Raw genomic sequence first — 16,370 nt, 5'->3', positions numbered from 1 at the left:
ATCAACTGCCAGGGTCGAAAGTGGTGGTCCGGCCGCTTGATAACCTTATCCCCCGTTTGACCCCCGTTGCTCATTGATGGTGTAACAGAATGCTTCTTACCAGACGAATCTTCCCAGACGCATTTTGTGCCTGTCATGGTGCGTGATTCCGTTGGTTTTCAATGCTTTTTTTGTGTCGATTCTTCCCCGCATTGCGATTTAGACTCTTCAATGTTGTGTGAATTTGTTCCTTTTGGATCCGTGCTCCGTTAATTCTCTTGTAGGAATTTCATAACACATCCTCTTTGTGACATTTTTAGTTGTTTTATATTGCATTGCATCAATTGAGGACATCACGAGGACATCAAACACAATCAAATGGCAAGTTGTGACAGCTCGCACATGCTTTTGATTATGACACTCATGACCTCATTTTTGGGAGTTTTTGTGACGTTTCCCACACAGTACTAATTTTCCCCTTTTTCCTCTCTTTCTCTTCCTTCCCCTCCATCGTCGCAGATTAGCATGGAAAAGGCAAAGGCGTACATCAAGAACGAATTACGTGGGGGCTCCCTAGCGCAGCCGGAGCCCCCGCCACCACCGCCGCACCATCAACACCACCAGCAACAACAGCAGCAGCAGCAGCATCCGCAACTGCCTCCACAGCACCACCACCACCACCAGCCGCCCATCCCGAACGCCTCCGCCCATCCGTACCATCCGCACGCCCAGCAGCAGCAGCAGCAGCAGCAGCATCCTCATCTGCAGCATGGTCACGGGCCAGCGCCGCCAGCGTCCCATCCGGCCCACCTGCTGCCGGCCGTACCCCAGCACAGTACGCCGGTGTCGGCGGCGGCCTACCATCCCCACCATCCGCCGGTCACCGGCGCCCGGTCGCCCTCGGTCGTCTCAATGGACGATCCGGCCAACATTTGCTACGTGTGCGGTGCGCACGGCGCCCAGGACAAGTACTATCTGCGGGTGCGCCAGAACCCGGACAACCCGGCCGAACCGCACTTCCCGCTGCTCGAGTCGCACACACCGCCGGCCGGCGTGCCGGCCTGGACGCCGGCCAAGGTGGGCGTCCGGTCCTGCTACCTGTGCTTCACGACCTTCGCCCAGCAGTGGGACTACCACGAGCGGGAGGGCAAACCCCTGGCCCAGCGGCTCTACTGGTTGAAGCGCACCGACGACAAGAACTACATCGGGGCGGAGATGAGCAGCCAGGGCGAGTACGCGGCCCAGGTGCTCGGGCTGAGCGCGGACCATCTCGGCGGCGGCATCCCCGCCGGCTACGGAGCAGCTGGCCAGCCACCACCACCGCCCGGACCACCAGCCACTGGACGGGGGATGGGGCCGGATGGCCGTCCGCAAGCGGGACCACCGCTGCCCGGGCCGGCGTACTCCTCCCCACTGCCGACGGTGCCGCGCAACGACAGTCCGCTGCGTGGCAGCAGCGCTCCGCAGCGGAACGATTCGCCCCAATCGAAGGGCGGAGGGGAGGGAGGTTCCAGCACAACCTCGACCGCTCCCCCGTACCATCCGGCGAAGCGCTTCTTGGAGAATCATCTCGCCAGTCAGCAGCAGGCGGGCGCCACCACGAACGCACCCGCCACCAGCAACAACACCGTCCAATCGCAACCACCGGGGGCGGCAACGGGGGCTACGGCGCCAGCACCGACGTCACGTCCGTCGAGCCGGAACGAAAAGTCGACGACGCCACGGCCCAGCACGCACGACAGCCCGTCGCCGGTGCCCTCGCCGGCCGGTGCCAGCCTGCGCTACGATGGACGCAAGATGTCGTCCTTTGCGCACCACAAGCTCAAGATGGTGAACTACAACAATGCGGGCGCGGCGGAACACCATCGGAACCATCTGGGCGCGGGCGGCGGCGGTGGTCCGCTGTCGTCCTCGTCCACCTCCTCCCATTCGGCACAGCAACAGCAGCAGCAGCAGCAGCAACAGCAGCAGCAGCAGCAACATCAATTAAGGCTCGAGGAGGAAGGCGCACTGGATCTAAGGAACTCGGCCACCGGCAGCATGCTCGGTGGCTCGTCGGTGGGCGGCATGCTGGCGGAGGAGAGCAGTCTGCGGGGCAGTGGCAGCAACAGCAACGGTAGCACCGGCAGCACCGGCACGGACATACTGGACCTCTCCATGCCGGACAAGAACTCGATGACGGAGGTGTGCTACGTGTGCGGCGACGAGCATCGGCGGGGGAGCCTGATGGAGATCGCGACCGTCAAGCCGAAGGACGTGAAGGACCAGGAGAAGCCGTACTTTCCGATTTTCGACGAAACGCACGCTCGGTAGGTTGCGTAGTTTTGAGCTTTTTAGTGTTTTTAGATTGGTTTTAACAGGGTTTTTTTTTGCTTTTTTAGACCGGCACGATCGCGTCCGAAGGATCCGAAAGGAATGGTGCAGGCGTGCAAGGCGTGCCACCAGTATCTGCTCAACCAGTGGCAATCGTTCAACGTAAGTACTGTTGGTAAATGAACCAGAACCGTACCAGGATTAATGAACTTCGAAGACTTCCCGGAAACTGTAAAGTCCATCCGATTTTGTCCGTTTGCCTATGACTACGAGTGCTGTGTGTTAGTTTTGCTTGTTGTTTAGCATCAATTAACTAACCGGTTGACAAGTTTGTAGAACCTTCGCTCATCGTGGAAAGGTTTTGTTTGGCGTTCCGTTTGCCAAAGCCACGAATGTTTGCTTTGCTGTGTGATGGCTAAGCACAAGTACTGGCCGCTGCTACCACTCCTGCAGCTTTATTTGCCTCCAATATGGTAGGCAATGAGTTTCTCGATTTGTAAAACACACACACGCACAAAAAACAACCTCTCGTTGGTAGCAAATAGCGCATGGCAACCAAACACAACATTCAGCCTGGTGTGTGTGTGTGTGTGTCCATCCGTGACTGGTCAGTTTCTCGCTCTTGTCCTGGGGGCAGTTTTGGGCTATAAATAATTGCATAACCACAAAAAAAAGTCATTGATTGCGCGAATTTAATGAATCATTGCTCGTTTCTGCACCTGAAACCTGACGGTGCAGAAAAGATATTTATTTTTGGGGTCAAATCAATCGGCATTTTATTTGGCTTCGACGGGGCTTGTTCGGGTTTGTTTTGCTACTCCCGTGAAGTGTAGTTCCTTCCCCTTCCGTCCCTGTGTTTGTCTAGTTTTTACGTGCGCGCTTGTACCATCCTACGCAAGACTGTTCACAACCTTCGATGAAAAGTATAGTTGCAAACAATGGGTGGGGAAACCCCCCCCCCTGTTATTCGAAGGTTGGTAAGCTATTTTTACAACTCATTAGCAGCCGATTTGGGATAGGAGAGGAATGCTTTTTTTTAATGTGAATTTTTTGTGCCTCTCCTGTCGAGCAGGATGACGTTGCGCTTATGGATGACACTCTGTTTCAGGGGCAGTCATGAAGGAGCAGGACATTAAGTGTGTTATTACAGGGGTTGCTTCTTCTGATAGTTTATCATTAGTTTGCAGCGTGTAACTCCGAAGCGTTACATTGTAATAACGATAGCTCCCTTTGCTAATTGTAGCGAGTTTGAGCTGTGCTTTGGGCGTAGCACGCTGTCCGCAACAAACCAGAAAGACAAAAATGTGCTAAACTGTTGGTCGTGGTTTGCCGTGGAAAATGATATGGGTTGCCATAATTTTCACATCTTTCCAACTCTCCCACCCCCCTTCCGCTGTTGGGTGCTGATGCTCATTAGCAACTAATGCTGCCTCGCGCAACCTAAGCCACTTATGACGCGTGATCAACTGCAAACAGCATGTCGCGCCCTCCCCCACTTCGGTTCCGGTTCCATGCGATGAGACCGGTTCATTGTGTGTTGCGCGGTTGGCTCTGTACGCGTTTGTACGTGAGCTTTCGCGTCAAACACAAGAAGCTGCGGTGATGGCTGGGGTTGTTGTCAATTTACACTGTCAATTAGCAGCGGGTTGGCGGGGGACGGGCGCAGGCAAGTGTGTGGGGTTGTGTTCGGTTCGGTACAAAACTTCCCCGGATCCGGATTGGGTTGGATTCGGTCGGTCGGTTGTGTTTGGCCAAGAGGATGTCCGATGAGTTAGCAATGAAACTGGTTTGAGTATGATTAGAAGAAGCACCGGCTTGTGATTGTGTGTGTGTGTGTTTGGGGGGAATACTCTGTTTTTCGTGCGCTAAACGATACGGGCCGTGTGATTGCAGCCCTATCAAGAAGGAACAAGCATGAACGAAGAATGCAATCGAACTGTACCGAACGAACGATAAGCTCTCGCGAACTTCTTTCCCTCTCCCTCGTTATTGCTTGAACGTGTGAGGTTCACGATCGAGCGTGACTCATCAATTGGCACAACACATCTTTGACCTTTCTATGGTTACCGTGCGTGCGTATCTTTCCTCACTTTCGTGAACTCTCGCACAAGCTTTGCACTCATCATCAAGTTGTGGAAAGTGACTACGTTTTTAAGATGCATTATTCACACATGTTACTCTTGTAGTCATTACGATAGTTTGTTCAGTACGAGCTTATATTTTAAAATTAATAAGATTAAACCTTTTTTCTTCTTCATCGTTTGGCTCAACAACCGTTGTCGGTCAAGGGCTGCCTGTACCACTGGTGGGGTTGGCTTTCAATGACTATTGGATTAACCAGTAGACTAGATAGTCAATACTACGTATGGCGGCACGGTCTATTCAGGGCTTGAACACATGACGGGCATATTGTTATGTCGTACGAGTTGACGGCTATGCCATGAGACCGGCTAACAAGATTAAATAAGATATTAATATAACCAAATACCAAAAACCCCAAGCTAATTGTACGACCACACCGGCCAATCGATTCCCAAAATTCCGGATTTAATTGGTTAGCGACGAACCTTTTCGGCTACACCTGCCTTTGCAGTCCAATTTTTAAGGCCAACCCCATGAGATGCGTCCATGGCGATAATAACCATGTTTGCCGTAAACACCGCCCCAAAACCCTTCCAGCCAGCGTACCCGTGAGTGGTGCCTTGTGCTTGTGTTGGAAAGATGTGATAACGAACGAAGAGCAGCAGTGTGTGCAATATTACTTGCACCGAATCCGCGTGCCCTTCCATATGGCGCAGCAACTGGTAATGGACGTGTGTTTGTGTTTTTTTCGCTCCATTCGATGGGCGCTTCTCGCGGGTCGAATCATTCTCGCACCCACACACCAACACACACACACACAGAGGGACACTCTGGGAGATCTCGTCGACTTTACACTGTTACCACGACGGTGTGAGACGCGCACAGCCAGCCGCGAACGGGACCACCTTTCCGTTCCACACCGACACGATGCGACCCCGGCGGATGCTTAGGACAGCGACGTCAGCTGGCTGGCGCTTCAGTATCTCCCTGTCAATTGTGGGGTGCAAACACGGCTGCGCGGGCTCGAAGCGCGGAATATAGACGCGATATTGACCCCTCATTTTGTGGTGTGTGTTTTGTGTTGTTGATGAAACGGTTTTGCAATTAGTGGCACATAACATAATGCTGCAGTGTTTATTTGTTGAATTGAGCTGTTAGTTAAATTCTAAAAGACTTAAATTGAAGACTGTATTACCCTCACTAAAAAGTTGCTTCATGATGACGCTGGTACGTAAATAATCGTTTAGTGCGCGTTGGTAATATTGTTTTGGAGTTTTTTGCTTTGATTTGGCTGCATCAACAACTTCTGGAGAGTGTCAAAGATTGGCACAAAAAATGAAAAAAAAAAAAAATCGAAAGAGAATCGTTACAATTTTCTAATCATTATTATTGCCATCAAACGGTTGCGCTCATGACGGCGTGCGATGTTAGTCATTGTGACCGTTTTGTTTTTGGTTTGCCAATGAATAAATGAAGCAAAAAAGAGATCCCGTGCCAGTCTCATCATCGTTGGCTTATCTCCCCGTTCAACACTCTCACGCTGTGACAAGCCAAGTGGCGGGATAGCCCAAAGGAGGGGGGGGGGGGGAACGCGGCAAAAGGACATGGGAAAAGGACCCGCCACGCGATAACACGCGCCAATGAATTTCGGCATTTTCGAACCGCTCTTTTCTCAGGTGGCTCAGCCTGTGTGGGATGGGTGAAGGAGAGATGGTTCGGGGGGAGAAGAAGGGATGGGTAAATGTTTCTTCTTCTACTTCTTCTTCTCGTGGGAAGCGGTGATTGCGCTCCCATTTCCCTTATCAACCGCGGTTCACGTCCGTTGTTTGGGCGATCGAAAATCTTCACGAAGCCACCACCACCACCACCCGGCAAACTGGGGGAGCAGAAGTGGTGCACTGGGTTGGGTTGGGTGGTGGTGCCTATTAGCTTCCACCCGTTATCGGCCGTACCGCGTGGCCGTGAACTAATACCATTTTCTCTTGTTCGCTGTGAGTGTGCGCGCAACCGTCTGTGTGTGTGTGTGTGCTGTCGTTCGTCGCTTAGATTGAATGTTGTGTTGTGTGCGAGGCGGTATTTTGTGGTGTGGGGGGAAATCCCCCTCCCCCCCCACACACAACCACAACATACCCCATTGTCCCCTTCAAACAGTTCAAACGCACCCAGCGGGGACCGGTGCGAGCCGGTTCGTCGCTTGCCAAACCGGTGCGCGAAACATGGAGGGCGGCGATGGTGGAGCAACCGAATCACCATCCCGCGGTCGGATCGGTGGTGTGTTGGTTGGCATGGGCTGAGCCGGTGGGCACAGGGACGTTCATCGATCAAACCGATACCACCGGTGTTGCTGCAGCGTGAGAAATGTGATTAACTCTGGGGTGGGAAAGAGTGGCACAGCAAAGGATGTGTGTGTTGGAAAGGGTAGTGATGGTGGCGCTATCGATCGATTCCGTTTACACGTGCTTTATGGTATCGGGTTACCCATTATTATTCGCTGGCAACGCACGCAACCTGAAGCAGCGAAAAGCACTTGCAGCAAAAACCAGCACATTGAGCATTTAGGTTAAGAGTGATAGGTAAAAAATTGTTATATCAGTCTCTCATGTGTTATCGAACGGTGGACATCGAAATTAAAGCACGAGAAGAAGAGAGGAATAGAGCATTGTACAGAATTTGTAAGAATACAACGATTTAAACCATTTGTCTTATAAAGGTCGTAATCAGATTTGAACCCGCGTCCTGTACTGTTGCAGTCCATCCGTCTCATATGATACTATCGTACCGATCTTCTGTATCAGCGTTTGATTTCGGTTTTGTTTTTCCATCTACGTGCTGAGCAGATTTTGCTTTGTGAAATGTTGTCAACAAATCAACACAAGCCTAGGATTACCTTTTTTACGGAACGATTCCTTTTTGTAGGATCAAATTTCCCTGCCATGGATCGAAACACGCGTGTCATCAATTGCCCTTTTTTGTTTCAATGATGTGTGATACCACTTGTCACCTTGTCAAACAAACCCCTTATCTAACATTGAGTCAGACGCATTACTCGCTTGCGCTACGTTTGCTTAGCAGAACGACCGGAAGTAGGGTTTCAATAGGAGAAAAAAGAAGCAGAATAAACAGCTAAGCTGATAAGACGCAATACGCAACAAAAAGGGAGCACAGCTTTTCGCAACTTTCCCTCCCCATTCCTCATCCTCATTGGTGTGGCGGATACACATCACCACGTGTGTGCCATCGGCTGGTTCATCTGGCTGGGGACGGAAGAGGAGAAGCGCAATTAGCAAGCCTCTGCCAATCCCGGACACGGTCACTAACTTTGCGACTGATTATGAAGGTATACGCGTGTACGTGGATTGCAAATGAGTTCGGTGGACTTTCACCCCCCAATTCTTGGGGTTTTTTTTTTCGTGTGTGGGATCCGTGCCTTGCTATATACGAATACAAAACAGCATCCAGGGAGGAGCTTTATACAAGCATTGGCAATGCTGTGGCGCACGTAGTACCATTATTTTGTTTATTTGCGTTTCGGCTCGTGCAAAGCAGGCACCGCGGTAGAAGAAATTCCTTGTTCGAGCGAGAGAGCCTCCACGGCGGAGCTGGGTGTAACCTTGTGAGGTCAGCTTGCTGGCCATCTTGCATGTTTTCGTTTCGTTCTTTTTTTTTCTACTTGTCTGCGGGAAGTAGTTAGTGTTCTTTGGGTTTTTTGTTGTTATTTGCTGCGCTTAATTCCCATGATGCCGCTCTTATCAGCTGCCGGGAACGTTCGGAGGTTTAGCTTCTAGCGGCGCGCAATTGGAGAGGAATTTCCTCGACCCTCGTGTGCAGGGTTTCGAATCCGACCAAGTACTCACTCTCGCATTCTAATCGTTAATGACATCAAAGAGAAGCGTGAAGCTCGGAGCGTTTAGCGAAGGGAGAGGAAGAGTAGTGTTTGTGTTTTTGCCTGGAAGTGCTGTCCTTCTTCCTGGGGGTTGTGGTCGCGCCGCTGACCCCAAGCGGCGGAGGTCGTCCAAACATTCGATGATTGGTTGCTGCTTCTCCTCTCTCTCTCCAGTGTTGTTGTTGTTGTTAGTCTGTGTGTATTGGTTGTCCGATTGGCTGATCAGCGGCTGTGGTAGGGCTGCTCATCTCCTCGCTGCTGCTCCTCGCAATGGCTTATCTGTATCGGCGATCGCAATGGCACGTGAAGTGACCTGCGTGCCCTGAAGCATCCAAAGGGCGACATTGGCCTGGGTGGCAGAAGGTGACGCGGAGGTCGACCCCTGTCCGCGGAGAGGTTATCGCATCGGGGAACGGATTGCGAAGATGGGTTTGGAATTTTGTGCGCAAGTGCAGTTGGTAGGAGCTCCCGTGCACGGGGACAGAGCAGCAGCAGCAGCAGCGGCCCGTACACAATGTATCTGTGCACTGCTGCGGATCAAGCGAAGGAGGGATGGGATAGGAATCAATCGGTTGTCCCAGAATGCCGTTTTTTCGTTATCTGATGGAGCTGCTGACGTGCAGATATGCTTTTTTTTTAAGGTTCGCGTTTTTACGTTAGCTCACCTGCATATGATGCCATCTTGTTGGTTGCGCGCTGCACCTGCCGCCAGAGCACACCTTGTCAAAGTTAACCTTTTACGCGCAGCGCTTCCGCACGGGTGACGGTTGTAAGCTTGCATGTAAGGTTTTTTTTTGTCTTTTGCATAAAATTAAGCATCACCGGAGCAGCGGAACGTAGCGCGACGCAAAGGTAGCAAACGAAACTTTTCAAAACGGGTTAATTAATGAGAAAAAAGGGGTCTTTCTTGTGCTGCTTCAGCTGCTGAGCGTTGTGAAATAAATGTCTTTTTTTTTTATTTTGACTCGTTGGCCATGAACCATCTCACGTTTGGCACGTGTAATAAATAAAGCAAGCAGGCATTCGTTAAAATTCTCGCTTTGCGAAGGCAATTAAACAAAATAAATAGAAAGCTACATTGATAATAAGCAACATTTAAGCGTACTGCACGGGTACTGGACCTCCAGTTTTGAGTAGCTGTAACACGAGTTTATGATAAGATTCTGTTACCTTTCATCAATCTTATGTGGAAACATGCCGTTAATAATCGGGGGTTTTCAATCGATCCGTCGGTTTTTATACAAGCAAAACAATCTTTTACGTTGTCCAATTTGGAGGACGCGTCCATTGAACGGTATTCTCATTCGCGCCCATAACCGTTCAGCAAAATCGTGCGGCGCACCAGATGCCGAATGGTGATCGCGTTGTTATTTCCTCCTCCTTTGATTTGCACCAGATCCATAACGTTTGCGCGGTGTTTAATTTTGAGCAGCTCTGCTTTCTTCTTTGCTAACACCCCCCCCCCCTCCCCCCGTGCTGAACCAAAATTGGCAAAAAAAAGAAACCAGTTTTTGATCGCTTTCGTGTTCAGCCGCCATGTCGCCGCATCGCGTAACGCATCCGTAACGTTTCCTCGTAACGGGGAACGGCCGGTAGGCGCCATTTACGGCGCGCATAATGGCGCATAAGGCGAGGCAGACGAGACCGGTTGGGGATGTGTTGTGGTGTGCGTTCGTGTGTGTGTGTGTAGTTCGCCAGTGATCTTGTGGTTTTTATCGCACCTGCCACTGATCATTGTATAAACACACCCGTTACAGTAGTGTTGCTGCTGCTGCTGCTGGAGGTGACGACAAGCTCATGATGATGATGATGATGATGATGATGGTGGTAATGATGATGAGCTAGCTGTACTTCTCCGTGCGCAGGTCCGTGCTGCTTTAAGCAGCGCGAATATCATTAATGAAGCAAACCGTCTTCAGCTGGCGATGATGGGATCGCGTGTGCGTGCGTGTGTTGAAGCCGTCGCCGCCATCCCCACCACCACCACCACCACCACGGACCATTTTCATCTTCGTTTTCGATGGAATGGCGGAAGTCGCTGCGAACTGAAATTCCGACGCTCATCGTCTGTAACGAGTGGTGGTGGGTTGCTTGATGAAGTGTGTGTGTGTGGTGAGCAGAATGGTGGGAAATTTTCGACTCGATTATGATGATGGGTTAATGTTGGTGAACGATCGTTTAACCCTTGAATGTTTTGTGGGGAAAAAATGTTTTGTTTTTAAGAATTTGTGAAATGGATTTTTATTAAAATTTCGAAAGCAGTGGTTAGTTGGAGCTTTTTTTTACATTCTTAAAAATACCTTTTCTAAATAATAAATCTAAACCCTTTAAAGAACCTATTACATTATGTCAAAAAACATTGATTATACCAAACTAACACTCGGTAAAGGTGTGTAAATGCCCAAACATTGTTTGTTACATTACTGTATCTTTTTAACCCTTCATTTCTTGCCGTTGGTTGAGCCTCTACATCCCTCACCTCGCGACCTCTTCCGTCCATCCAAATGAATCTTGTCAGATCGCTCGGTAATTATGTGTGATTGCTCACCAACCCCCTGGTGTACCATGGACGCCTTCGGTCTGAATTGAGCGGATTTTTTTGTTTCGCATTTGTTTGCTGTGTGTATTGTTTGCTTTCCTTTCTTTTTTGTTGCTTTCGTTACGATTTTTCATTGTCATGTTGGCGGTGTGGCGAGGTGTTTTCGCCCAGCGCAACAACCCACGACACACGGATTGTGTTGCGTTGCGAGCCGCGGCCAGCCGTGTGCTATTTGTTTTAGTCGCTCCGCTTTTGCTGCTCCCCTTCTGGTCTGGTTGCTTCCGAATGTTTCGCTGGTGCCGACGGCAGGAAATAAATGTTGTACGCAAGGTTTTGTCATCCCTGAAATAGCTTCCCCCCGTAGCTTCACACGGCGGCCGCTCGGGACCGTTCGGTCAATGCCATTGTTCGCCGGGAATGTCGTTGCTCATTATTTAACACATTTCGGTGTAAGGTGGGTGTTGTTAGTAAGAGAGTAAAAGAGAAAAAGAACACTGTAACGCACCTTTGCTTAATTTTTTGGGTTATTTAAACTGACAGACAGCAACCTAAATGACACCCAGAGAGGGTGTGGTGGGGTGCAATCTTCTTGTGCCATTCCCGCTTGCCGTGTTTCAACTTTCTAAGAGTTCACCCACTCTCCACCACTACGCTTGCAGTAGCTACGGTTGGTGGTGGCCAAATTTATCGCCAAACGCACGCGTGTGGGTCTTAAGTTCAACCAACTTTGTTCGCCTTTCCTCACGATTATTTGGACAGATGACTAATTTAGCATACATCTTTTTCGAACACACACACACAAATAGTATTAGGGGGGAGAGCGCTTCATTTGTCATTTGTTGCGTTTGTATTGTTTTACTGCCTGCCGCGCCACCTAGCTGAGGTCACGGAGGTCTTGCGCTCAGGCGCTTATTCCCGGTGGCAAATTTGCAGTTATTTATGGGTATTTAAGTGATGACAATCGTAGAGCGGCATGTTGAGCCCGAGAGCAGAGCAGTGCAACAGAAAGGCATTGGGTGCTTTGTGCTTAGTTTTATTTTTCTAGGTCGTTATTTATGTTTTGCGGAAATAATAAAATGTGTGTTAAAGAACGATAGAAACCTCGTGGCATTGGGGAGCTTCAGGCATTGGAGTAGGAGGACTGTGTCTGTTAAAATTAGAAGTGTGTCTCCAACACGTTCAGTTGATGAAAGGGACACCCTCTATTTGCGTACACGACCACACACCGCAAGTTGGACCGGGAAGAAGATGTTACGTCACTAGATGCACTGCGATTGTGGTGGGGTACGGGATCTAACAACGATTGTGACGATCCGTTGGGGATTTAAGTTTTCATCATTATTGATGCAAAGATAAGCGGATGATGGCGCAGTGGAGGAGAGCAGCCATTCCTCTGTGTCAATGTGTTTGAGGTTTGGGTGCCACATGCGACGGCTTATCAGCGTGATTACGGATTGGGAAGGGATAATGGGCATTACACGGAAACAAAACATGTGATGGGAAAATCCCAAAAGCGCGGGTTATGCGACGTCATGGGTGTGATGTGTAACAATATCTTCAACTTATTTCAATGTTTTTGTAACGTTGTAATTTACTTAAATTCCTCAGAAATCGTATTGAAGGTCTTCCTTTTTGAGAAGAATCGATTCTTAGAGTCCCCAACCTTTTGTTACCCTTTTTGATCAAATGAAGATTTGCATGTTTGTAGATGTTTTGTGTGCATCTTTCATGACGTTAGTGTAAAACAGGCGACCCGACGTAACCTCGTTGTATCTTATCTATCACGGTTTATGCGCCAAACGCGCCTCTCCCATCCGCATCGCGTTTCGTGGTGCTTAAAGACGAGGATAAAGAAGGCTGCTGAACCAGATGAACCAGTTACATCGTATCGTCCCCTCAGTGGAAGTTTCATCAAACGCCTTCCCACACGTTATCTTTGCTGATGTTTCATTGTGCAGCGGGCTAATGATGTGGCTCCGGTGTGATGTTATAGAGAGAGATGTACCGGGGGGAGATTGTACGTAATGCATATCTCGCCGACAGTGCGTGCGTGTATGTTCCTGTGTGTCGAGATAGTTTTATTACATTTTTACACCACCAAACCTCAACCCAATCCTTGGAGTAGATGTTGAAGAGTCGCTTGAAGCAAAATGAACGGATGGGTGAAAATGTTGAAGGTATGTCCTGGTAGATGTAGTCCGTGCAAAATACCCCCCCTCCCCCTGCCCGTGGGTGTCTCGAGCACCAATATCCGTAGTCCTTTCATTTACATTATACAACGAGACACCCTTCTGCTACTACTATTGCCGCTGCAAACACACAACCCTTTTGCTGCTTGCTGCTGTGTACGCGCGGGAGGTGATGTAATTGGATGGTTGGGACTGTGGGGCCGTATCTTTACTCCCCGCCCGCTGACTCGACTTACTCACTGAGTGTTTCACCACCACCACCACCAGCAGCAGCTCCAATATCCTCGACGACTACCGCCGCCGCCGTCTAAAACTTTCTCTACACGTCCTTCAGTAGTTAGACAACTGACGCGGCAAATGCACACACAAACGATGGCAGACCGCAAATATCGTCCAACAACACAACCCCTTCTTCTTCTCCTCCCCTTTTGCAACACTTGTTTGCCCCCGACGGCAGCGGTTGTGCCCTCTCTCTCTCTCTCTCTGCCCTGAAGCAGCGCTTGGCAAAGCGTTCGCCTCGATGTTTCGTATCTTCCACCCGTCCTTCCTCATTCCTCCACTACCGATCCCATCCCCTGTCCCCTGGGGCGTATCGTTTCGGGCTGTGCGTTGTTTTACAGTCGCTCTGAGTGCGCTGCTGTCCCCTTTCCCATCCCCTGCCCCTGCTCGCATCCGCCGAGACACACCCGCATCAAGCGCCACAGGGTCGGTCGGGTGGTCCTCGCGCGTTTGAGCCGGTTTGAAGTGGAACCAATTTAAATGAATCCGGAATGTTGTATCGTGTGCTGTGTGGTGCTGCATTGCCGCCGAGCACACAGCTGCCCACCACCCACTCACCCAAAAGCAGCACCGTCAACACACACACACACACACACATAGTACTCTGGGAAAGATCATTTGCGTTGCCCAAAACCGCGCAAATGCGGAGTGTGCTAACGTCAGCGGGTTTGACAGGTGCTTGATTAATTATTATTTTAAAGCATTTTACATTCTTATTTTAGGTTTCAAATGAGAGCAAGTGGGATATTAAAGCACTCTTTGTACGGTGACGAACAATGTAACATGTTTACAGGCGTTCCCCGAGTTACGACCCCCTCGAGTTACGACGATTCGCAGATACGACGATTTTGATTTTGACAGTTAATAGTTGTCATTGACAAGAAATTGATGTTTTTTTTGAATTTCTGGGCTGATAACCGTTATACACACATTTCCAAAGATTCCACAACTACCCTTTATTGAATATCTATGTTTTATACGACTTTTAAAATATAATTATTACATTTTTGAGCATTATTTTTAATAAAATACACGATATCATAGATTCCAACTCTTCAAGTTCGGTTATAAACTTTATATTCATAGATATTCGACATACGACTTTTTCGACTTACGCCTTGCTTTGGGACATTTTTTCGGTCCCAAATACAGTCGTATCTCGGGAGACACCTGTACTTGTATTTTGACAGCTGTGTCAACTGTGTGGCTACTGTCAAACTCTTTAGTAAGACAGAGAGGAGAATCCTTCTGTCAAAACGCTTGCACCGCATCGTGTACACCCAAGGTGTATGTATGTACACCCAAGGTGTAGTAGTAGGTGAAGTGCTTCAGAGCAAATTGACATTTCACGACTTGACATAACAATACTGGGGGCTCCGGTATTAAAAATCTGGCAGAGCTGGAAAGGAGTATATAAAATTGTATGCGATTAGACCTTGTAAATAAATACATCTTGGTGTAGATCAAAGTGTAGACTAGGTGGAATTTGACAACTAATTTCTGAATTAAACAAAAACATCATTTGACAGAACGCGTGAAACGAGTTTCGATAGGAATGGGCCGCTTTATATTGCAGAACATACGTAGTAGACATTAGCCTCCTCATCGATGATATTATATCGATTCAAAAATGTATCGTAATTCGTTCAAATTTGATTTAGCTTACAATTAGTAGTATATTTCATGTGTTTTGCAAAACTTTTAAAGAATAGAATGAAGATTTTAAGAGTGTTTTGTGTAGTCGTCAAGTTCCCAAAAAAGTTTTCACCCGTCCTGTCAAAAAAGTGAAGTTCAAAATTGGCTATTAAAAACAGGCTATGAGACCACCTGGTTTACATACACTTTGTGTGAGACAGAGAGGAGCCTGCTGTCAAAACGGCTGCACCGTACCGTGTAGACAGTCCTTAACATCTCGTCTCCCCCAGCCGGCTTTGTCGGTTGGGTGTGTTTGATCATGTGCAACATCGGCAACAGCCGGTGGGAGAGAGGGGGACACGTTTGCTCGCCTGCTTTATGGTTTCTGCTGCTCGTCCATTCCATCGCTGCCCGAGGGAACTAAAGCGAGAATCGGTTTTGCGCGCTTTAAAGTGCAAACCCACTGACATCGAGGCGCAGCTAGTAGCTCCAATAGTGCACCCGGGCAGAGAAGGGAAATGGGATTTGGCAGAAGGTGAACTAGCAACAATTCCGCAGCTTCCTTCCTGCTCACTCACTCGCCTTTTCTCTCTATGGCCAACATTCCCACTTCCAAAACCACTTCGTTTGCGCAGCGGTGATGATGATGGGTTCCCCCTTCCCATCGTCGGTGCCCTTTCCTTTCGTTTCTGCAATATTGCAACCGTGGTGGTTCATCAAACGATGTGTCATTAGAGCGACCGGGGCGTGTGCGGATAGGCAAACATTATTTGATGCACGGGAAGAGGCTGGTGAGGGTGGGCGGACCAGCAAGTATCTATTTTTAGACAGCGTGGCGGTGGCACAGCTCTCTCTCTCTCGCTCTTTCTTTCACTCCCAGCCTTCACGTCTGGGTGTCATGCTCTTGCTTGTCAGCGAACTACTACCGCAACGCCATCATCATCATCGCCACCTCCTTGCATCCTCCACCACCGTCCAACCAACAATCCCGTTTGGCTACGTCGACATGCGTTTTTCCGCGACATCTTTAAATGGAAGTAAGGGGTTGGCGGGGAGTGGCGCAGGAGAAGGCGAATGGTTGAGTGTTTTAAAGCAAACGACGGGAATGCGGCGCTCGTGCAAGACGTTTGCTGTCCGCTTGCCTCTAGCCTCTCTCTCCTTCCGCGGGTCAGAAACTCGCACACAACCACCCATTAAGGGTCCTTTGCCGACTGGCTTGTGAACTGATTGGGTCCAGCCGCGCGCTAACCATTTTAGGTGGCTGAGGCGAGTCAGTTGGGGAGGATTGGGTGGGGGAGAGGGTCGCAGAACAAGACAACCATGGGGGGTGGGGGGGCGGCGCGATGGGAATTGATTAAGCGCCGAAGAGTTTACATTATTTATGAGCCCGACGAAGCTTGTTTGAGGCAGGGGTGGGAGTGGGGGAGTATGAGTGGCGAGGGCTTGCGGGTGCAGTCGAAGGTGAAGGTGG

The 16,370-nt window shown here is 49.5% G+C and overlaps 1 protein-coding gene across 6 annotated transcripts in view; it reads left to right on the top strand.

The window, feature by feature from the left end:
- The window catches only part of LOC120897348, an 87,609-nt gene that overhangs the window by 19,745 nt on the left and 51,494 nt on the right, over window positions 1-16,370 (top strand). For 5 of the 6 annotated variants that reach the window (XM_040302175.1, XM_040302169.1, XM_040302168.1 and 2 more), the window contains exons 3-4: window positions 499-2,288; window positions 2,361-2,454. In XM_040302175.1, the coding sequence (XP_040158109.1) occupies window positions 505-2,288; window positions 2,361-2,454 (1,878 nt within the window). In that variant the 5' untranslated portion in view covers window positions 499-504. The remainder of the gene's footprint in view (window positions 1-498; window positions 2,289-2,360; window positions 2,455-16,370) is intronic. The other variant, XM_040302174.1, reaches the window with a different exon arrangement.

This window comes from Anopheles arabiensis, chromosome 2, assembly GCF_016920715.1.
Source record: "Anopheles arabiensis isolate DONGOLA chromosome 2, AaraD3, whole genome shotgun sequence".
Lineage (NCBI taxonomy): Eukaryota > Metazoa > Arthropoda > Insecta > Diptera > Culicidae > Anopheles > Anopheles arabiensis.
Note: the sequence above shows the minus strand (reverse complement) of the source record. Positions and strands in the feature narration are given on the sequence as shown.